Source organism: Calidris pugnax, unplaced genomic scaffold (genome assembly GCF_001431845.1).
Source record: "Calidris pugnax isolate Ruff unplaced genomic scaffold, ASM143184v1 scaffold20, whole genome shotgun sequence".
In the NCBI taxonomy this organism is placed as follows: Eukaryota; Metazoa; Chordata; class Aves; order Charadriiformes; family Scolopacidae; genus Calidris; species Calidris pugnax.
In genome coordinates, this window is record NW_015094510.1 from 24,374,033 (window position 1) to 24,382,860 (window position 8,828).

Genomic DNA, 8,828 nt, shown 5'->3' on the forward strand with positions numbered 1-8,828 from the left:
TAACCACCACAAACAGGAAAACATAGTTGAGATGTAGCACAAAAACTGAATGCAGACAGCATCAGTCTGTTTGAGCTCTACTGGTCACATCACAAATACACTGTACTCACACAACTGCTAAGAAAGAAACAAAATCTGCCTGAGCAAACGTCTGTCAGGCTTGGCTACCCAAGACCAGATGAATTCTTACCAGCTCAGTCTGCCAGAAGTGATGATATTTTTAATAAAAGGAATGGCTTGGGGTTTTTTAAAAGCCAAGAACAATTTGAACTGTTTGAATATAAAATTGAAAATTAACACTTCATTTCTGAGATTGAATCTACTTCCAATAAAATATAATTTTCCCACTACGTAATTAGAAGAAACAAGAAATTTCATTCCTTTCTACTCATACCTTTGTCACATATGGTAACATTTTAGCTGCCTCTGAGATCCTAAAATGGGAGTGGATATCTGCATATGTTTGTTTCCTTCTTTTCTACTTCATTTGAGACAGACTCCCGTCCCTACTCCCAGCCAGAGTCTTCAGTGTGGCATTTCTAGAGCAAGAGGACCTACAGCCCCGCAGAGCTTTTATCTCAAGTATGAGATCACACAGGGAGACAGGGGGTTGAGGAGACAATGCAACATTACAAATCAATGCAGAAGGAAGTAGTTTCAGCCTGTTAAACTTTTTAATCTTAAGATCCATAACAGCATTACATACAGGAATTTTAAAGCAGGATCTGCAAGATGTGTAGAATTCTGTAAATGTCTGTAATTCCTACAAAGCATAAGATCAGCATGAGGAAAACCAAGAAATGTTTATTTACAATTTTTAATCAATTACAGGTGGGGACCATCTGGGGTTGGTTGACACCAGCCAGCAGCTAAGCCCCACACAGCCACTTGCTCACCCCTCTCAGTCAGTTGGCAGAGGAAGAGCAAAAAATGCAAGAATATTTGTGGGTGAGGATAAAACTTTAATAAGAGAAGGAAGGAGGAACTAAAAATGAAAAAAGCCACCACAAGTGATGCAAAGGCAGTCACTCACCACTTCCCACAAGCAGATCGATGCCCAGCCAGTCTCTGAGCAAAGGCCACCTCCCCAAAGTCCACCAGGTTGCTCAAGGCCTCATCCAGCCTGGCCTTGAACAGTTCCAGGGATGGGGCATCTATGACTCCTCTGCGCAACCCGTTCCAGTGCTTCACCATCCTCACAGTAAAGAATTTCTGTGCAATGTGTTTCTCTCAAAACTTAGAACAGCCAGAAAGCTGGCTAGACACAAAGCCATCGGCAATATCAAGCAAAACATTCTCTTAAACAAAAAACACTATTGTGTTATCTTGCTATTTTGATGGCGTAAATTCAAAATCTAATCATCACCTCATACTTCAAAAAGGCTCACATCAGTTCCAGCAGTTCCATCAGTGATCCAGCAACAAACAAATCATACATTAATAGTCACGTTATGGCCCTCCGATGGAAAACGGGCAAAGAGGGACTTGGAACAGAAAGCAGATTGCGGTTGATGGAGAAAAGGGTGATTTTCAGACCAGAAGATGACTGACAAAGATTTAGTCATGCTGTAATACATAAGACACCAGTGGAACTACTGCTACAAGAGATGAGTATAGGCAGTAGCGAGACATTACCTGAAATGCTATGCGCAATTCTAGCCAATTCAGGGAAGATTAATTCCAACTGCCAACAGGGCAAAGAAAGCCCAAGCCTCCACCCAGGGGAAGAGAGAGCCTACTGCACAATGGGAAACCAGCAAGCCAAGCCAAAATCCCTATAGCCTGCCAAAACAAAGCCAGAGAAAGAAACAGTCTCTCTCTCTCTTTAAAATTAAAGTAGGAGAGAAGAGCTATTCTAACTATCTGACAATATTATCATAAGGACAAATGGGTATGAAATAATAATGATTAATTTTGGCTTAAAGGCTGAATAATTAGAAAGAGACTCAGCCTTCAGAGATTTTTCTTTTCCTTACAAGTTTAACTTGTACTTTGCTATACTTCTGAAGGTCTACTTTACTTGTCTGCAAGAGCAGGAGCAGAATATGACCCCAGAGGTGTCACACCCAAAAAACCACTAAAAATATAAATTTCTAAAAAAAAAAAAAAATAACGCTCAAATCACTGTTCTTAGTTTCCTATCAAAAACTGGAGCTCCAAAGTACTTTAAACTTGTTATTTAAACTAAATACCAAATTCTATTACACAAGTTCTTAAATCCCAAGTTGGCTTAGCTGCTATACAGCAGATTCAAGATCTGTTTGTTTCAATGTAAATACAACTTTACAGTTTTATATTCTCATGAGTCAGATATTCCCCAGTACTAAAAAAGAACAAAATACCTGCCTAAAGTACATGCTGTTTTCCTTTCAAAAGTGTTCAAATGAAAGCTTACAAAGCAATGTAACAAGAGTTATAATACTGCTCACTCTATGAATTTATTATGAAGCTGACAATACATTTTTGAAGCTCTAGTTCTTCAGATGTACAACTGTGTGAAATTGTTGCATTATTTTCTTCTTTTTTTATTATTTTTCAAGTCTTAAATGTTGCAGAAAAGAAGCTGACAACATAAAACATGAAGAGAAAAAAATTGCACATTTCTGTTTTTAATTTCTGTTGTTTCCAAAACAAATGAGTCTTAAATGATCCCACTACAAGTCAATATTTATTAGCACTTCTTATATGCAAACAAAGTATTACAAGACATGTTATTAAATGTTCTCTGAAAGGAAGGAGGTGGATGAAACACCCAGATTAGACAGACAGTGGATGTCAAGCTTAGTCAGATTCTGCTGCTCAGAGAAAACATGATGATTCCTAAGGATTCCAATTTCTAACATTTAATCAGTATTTTTCACAAAAACTATCCACTTTCACAGAACTAAAAATAATACCACCCTCCCTTTACACAAAACCTCTCAAGAATACTGTTTGTAGCCCAGTAACATAGCTTGATAACGTACTTAGTCACAACTTACATTTTACATGCCCTACTATATTTGAGAGTCATTACGCTTCCCAAAGAGGGTCAAAATCAAACATTTGTCTTCCTCAATACCTTTCCACCTTTCACCACATGGAAAGACTGCTAAGAAGCCATTACTTGTCTTCTGACCTGAGGATTGTACTCATCTAAATGAGTTCTGTGTTTGGTCTTGTGGGAAACTGCTTTTGCTGTTAGTGTCAAAGGGACAAGACAGCCCCCATAATCTGGGGAACCTACACCCAAATATTGTTCCATATCACATAGCTGGTACAGGATCTCCTCCAGCAAGCTCACTGGGACAGTTGTTGAAGACATGTTTAAGACAGTGAATCCTGGAGTCACCTAGATACAGTTTCTGCCTCGTGGGGTCCCTCCAGCTGCTGCCTTAGAGTCCTTGGTCACCCTCATACCAGCTCTGAAAAGAGCCCTGAAGCTCTTCTTCCATCCCCCTCTCTGGCAGAGGAGAAAGAGGCCTGACAATAATGTAATGACATATTTATGTCACCCAGGACATGGAAACCCCAGTGTGGAAGGAGGACCAGTTCACTTCTACAGCATCTGCCTCCACTGAGGTCAACTCAGCCAAGATCATTAGTCAACAGCAGCTTCCTTCTCACCTGCCCATGGACACAGGCCTGCTGCTCTGGCTTTGCCTCTTCCTTCCTGCCACCGTCCAGCCCAGAAGATGAAAAGCCAGGGGGGTGGAGCAGTTTCAGAGGTGAGCAGGATTGCTGCAGAGGCTTCCCCTTTTGGGGAGGAGCAGCAGCCATCACCAGCTATCTATCTCTCTGCTTAGTGTCACACTGCCCGTGTGCTCCCTGCAGACCCAGCCAAGATCCTGGCAGAAGGAGAGCTGTACTGGGCCCTGAGCCTCCTGCCTGGGACATAAAAATCACTACTCCTCTTTCTTTTATTAATGCTCAGACCCGTGAGCACTAGGGCACAAGTCTGCATTATACCCAAACCCACCCTGCAGGTTCCCACCACCTCACGGTATGACCAAAGGATGGTTCAACTCAGCTTGCTCACACAACAGAAAGCCAACAAAAGTGTACATTTTCCCTTCGGTGAAGATGAGCTTCCTTATCCTACAGCCACACGACCACTAGACCCAACACAGAGGACATCACCTTTTGTGATGACAGCCTGGATTTGTTATAATAGGAAACCACAAAATCTTAAGAACGCCCAGATGCCTTCAAGGCAGACCTACAGAGTGGACGTGAAGAAAGAACCCAGCTAAGTATTGTTCTGTAGTTTTCTGTCCCACCCTTGGCAGACTCAAGGCTGTTCTAACTTGTACAAGCTGGCTATGGTGCTTGAAGAACACCACACAGACAGGAGACAGCCAAAGTAAAGCATTGTCCATCCCAGCTCTGCTTTGTCCCACTCAGAATTTCCATCACTGAGAGCATCTGTCACCATATCTAGCACTTCCTCTTCAGAGCCAAGTCAAAAACTAATGCTATCATATAAAAATACTATGTGGCGTTTTTATACACAAACAAGCTTTTCAGGGATATTTCTGCCAACCAAACCAGGCACCAAAAAACCAAAGCTACATGGAAGTCCTGCCAAAAGTAAAAAAAACAAAGCAAAAACAAAGCAAAAAAAAAAAAACAAAAAAAAAACCCAAAGCAACCCAAGAAATTTCTCACTAGCCAAAGGAAGCATAGGCAAGTGAAGTACTTGCAAACCTGCTTAAACTGAATGAAAAATGCTAATCAACAAGAAAAGTGTCAGAAAGCTACTTGATTACCTTAAAATCTAAGACTCCTGTATAGGAAACTGCCCAATTCAAACTCCTGAAACTCTATTTGAAGCCTGGTTAACTACTCCACCTTCCTACAGCCTTGAAGAATTCTGCTTTGCCAACTGTGAAATAGCATTTGCTGCACTATTCCAGGTGGACAGGCTTTAACGACTTTCTTCCTCGTGATTAAATCAGAAGACATCAAGTGTCTGGGCTTGTATGTTTTGTATATTTTTATACAAATCTTCTCACCATTCTATTCCTTTGCTCTCCTATCTAACACAAAATCACCTTGTGGTTTTCTATGATTCTATGTGTATGATGAGTGTGCAGTTTTTAGCGCCTGCTTGAATCCTCAGAAGGGAAAGTGCAGATCCCAAAAAAAGATTCCCGGAATCCCAGGCAGTACATATGTGTCTGTAAAGAACAAGAGATGAGCAGACGAATGTTCAGTCAAGATTCTGGAAGAGGCAGCATTCACAAATGCTTACCATGGTGGATGAATGGGGGAAAGATACGAAAGAACATAAGCCTACAACTATCTTGATATTAAAGATACTAATTCAATTAGCATGATTAGCACAATAACTGTCAATTCTACCAGTTAAACAAACAGTTTAAAAAAAAATCATTGAAAAAAAAAATGCCTCTTATTTCAACAAAGTAAGAGACTAGCTAGGGTCTTGGAAATCTATTTCTAAGTTCTCATGCTGCAGGAAGTACTGAAATGTAAGAAGATTTTCACTTCAACTCAGGTCTTTGGGTCTTTCCCTGTAATTGATGTATTCCAATATTATTTTATTTTTCTGAAGTTCTGACACAGTTCTTCAGCTCATGTGTCTGCATCAAATAGATGTCTTAGAAGAGTAGGCTATGGACATTTCAGTTCAAACATATCAGTTTTGGACTAATTGAGTAACTTAAGTCAGTCGTCATAAACAAGACAAAAGCCATTGTAGAGTTATAAAAACTAGGGAGAATTTCACTGGGATTTATCAAACTGTAGACTATTTGACTTCCCAGACAGTCAGAGAGGAAAACATACAAAGCTTCAGCTCTGCAGAGAAACTGAAATGGATACATCTCATGTGCAAACCAAGTCATCCGACTTTCTGATAATACCACCATGTGTGTAAAATGCATTAATTGGGGTAGTCCAGATCGCATTGTAATAATGTCTGGCATTCAGCCTTGACTTTTTAAGTATGACAATGAATAATTTTATTAATTAGATGTACAGGTTACATTTTTGGGCACAACACTGCTGATTAACTCAGTAACATTTTCATATATACATTACACGTACTCACATAATCAATATAAATAGTATGGCTATTATCCTCAATTTGATCCATCTCCCTATGAGGTTCCTTTTTTTTCCTTTTACAATATTAATTAATAGAAAGGGGAGAAAAATTCTATTTAACAGAATTAAAATAGACAACACATTCTAGGGAAAAAATCCTCCTGTTAACTCCAAACAGCAACATCAAAAGAACGGTAAGGAAGGGAGATTCAAACCCTAGACGTCCATGGTGAATTATTAATTCAACTGCAGGGAAATTCAACTACAGTATCAGCAGTTGCAAGCCAAGAAGCATAGCTGGAAGCAATGTCAACAACAGCTCAAGAAGTGCTGCTTCAGGTTATTCTTTCTACCCCTATGCTTGCTTCTGGGCTCGACTCCCTTCTTTGCTCTTGACACCCACTTTCTTGGCATCTGTGGTATCTTCAGTACGTTCCCCTTCTTCCCCCACTACCTTCTCTTCAAAGGGCATATGCTGCAGGAGCTCAGAGCAAGCAGAAAGCCCCCCTGCTTCTTGCTGCTCCTCCATCACTACCGGGGACCTCACTGCCCAAGAGGAATGACCACACAATACCCCCCAAGCCATGCAATGAAGCTAAATCCTTCCCCACTGTCAGCCAAGTTAGTCATTCTCTTTTAACTGACAGAAATTGAGCTGGGGTCATATCCAGAGTAGAGACACCTCCCTAACACCAGCCAAGCTTCTCCTGCCAAATTCAAGCCAAAACTCTTCAGGTAAATCACTGCAAAAAGACGAACAAAAAATTTTCCCAAATCTATCTGAAGTGGTAGCTGACATTTCTAAAAAGCATTCAGCCTGAGGGAGTCTCAGTATTTAGAAAATTTCTGCCAAAATGGCTGAAACAAGCAAAATTTAAGACCCTGTTTTCCTTTAGTTCAGTGTGGACATCTGCAACGGCAGGGAGGGTCAGCTTTCATCAATGGGCAGGAAGAGCTTCTCCTGCAGAATATTCTTTGTGCTTCATTTTTCTCACCTCACTCAGTTCAAGGACATGTTTGAAATCACAAAGCCAGCAGGAAGTTGACAAAGTAGGAAAGCCTAGTACTCACTTCAATCCATAAAAATGATTTTTTTTCATTAAGGGTAGGTATATTTTTACACTCTTGAGGAATATGGACTGAAAATAAACTGTTCGTTTCACACACACACACATAAGTTATATGAATTTCCTTTCAGTAAGCAATTTCAGTTGAAACATTTCAAGAGAAATAAACCCAAGCAGCAGTATAACGTAAGAACATACAACAGTTAAACTTCAGAATACCGATTTTACCAGTCTTTCTTTGGAAGCTTGTCACAAACCGTAACTAGACCACATTGTTCACCGGTTTCTAACAACGTGGAATATACAAATATAAACCTGAATAACTTAAGAAAATGTTTGAATAATATTCATGTGTGTATTACAGCCTCTGAGGCATCAACAATGCCAGGTTAGTTTGAAGCTTTCACTTAAATAGAAGCTAACATGTTTTAATCATTATGAGCCAATAAGAACTAATCTGTTTAGGAAAATAACTGAAGTACTAATGCAAAAGTCAGATCAAATACATAATTTAATCCAGTGACTCTATGTTTTTAAAGTGCCGCATTTAAAGTTAATCTGCCCTGAGGCAGGCAGTAAATTGTAACTTAAAACACTGTCATTTTTAGACAGCAAACGTAACAGGTGCAAAAAACCTCCTACGACATTTATATTTATTTTATACCTCCATGATAAAAAAATATAAGCACCCATACCAGAATAACATGATTCAGCAAATGAAAAACAGCATTCACCCAAATCAATACTTTTAATAAGTCTGTTTGCTAGTAGAAAGAACTAATGTTACTTACTGCTATTTCTCTGCATGCAGACATAGAAATTCCAGTACCTTCTATTTGCTTTAAAGCATAATCTTTATCATCTTTCCTGTGAAAGAAGAAAAGAAGTTTTTTTTACAAATAGCACCATGAATTCCAAGTGAGCTCTTCACCACCATTCAGAAGACAGTTTCTAATTAATTCAAGCTCTGCATCTTACTTTCTTTTGATCCTTTACTAGCTTAATGTCTGGATACCCAGCTAAACTATAATCTAACCACACTGCCTTGGTAAAGCTAAAATATAAATTTAGTCTCACTACAGAAATAGGGATTTTTTTAAAGGCTTTTTTATTTGAAATTCAATGATCATAATTTCTTCCATTCCTTCCTTTTCTTATTACAAAGAAAACAAACATTTAGAGTGCATACTAAAAATAAGTCTAGATAGGGAAATATCTCCCATAAATTCAAGTCTTCCCCATATTTTAATGAATTCTTGAGTAGTCCGGAAGCAACATCACAGTTAACAGTCTTTCCTCTAGGTTACAAAATGTGTCCTAAAATTATGTTCCTACCAAACTAATACAACTACCAAGACCAATAAGAAAACCCACAAGGTATTTGTGCAATCTGAAGAATCCAAAGAAATGTTTCTTCCACTTCAAATATGTGTAACGTTTAAGGAGAACACCACCTCCCCATACTCTAAGCAGTTATGCACCTTATATTTATTTAAAATGCAAGCCTATTAGTAGCTCCAGCTACCAAAAGCAAAATGAAGAAGAGATACACTGCAGCAAAAGACGACATTGAACTCTTGCCCACGCACAGCCTCAAAGAGCTCAAATTTTTAAGAGATGGAATGTGCTTGTCCTTCCCACTTGTGGGCTGGCATCCACAGCACTCCTGGGGGACACAACACTTAACAACAGTTTTGCCTTCAGTATAGTGCT

General features: G+C 39.2%; 1 protein-coding gene across 1 annotated transcript in view; it reads right to left on the minus strand.

Moving 5' to 3' along the window:
• Positions 1-7,980, minus strand: part of CDK8 (cyclin-dependent kinase 8) — a 50,639-nt gene extending 42,659 nt beyond the window's left edge. The window contains exon 1 of the mRNA XM_014966083.1: positions 7,907-7,980. Coding sequence (XP_014821569.1) covers positions 7,907-7,930 — 24 coding nt within the window. The 5' untranslated portion in view covers positions 7,931-7,980. The remainder of the gene's footprint in view (positions 1-7,906) is intronic.
• Between the last annotated feature and the right edge of the window lie 848 nt (positions 7,981-8,828).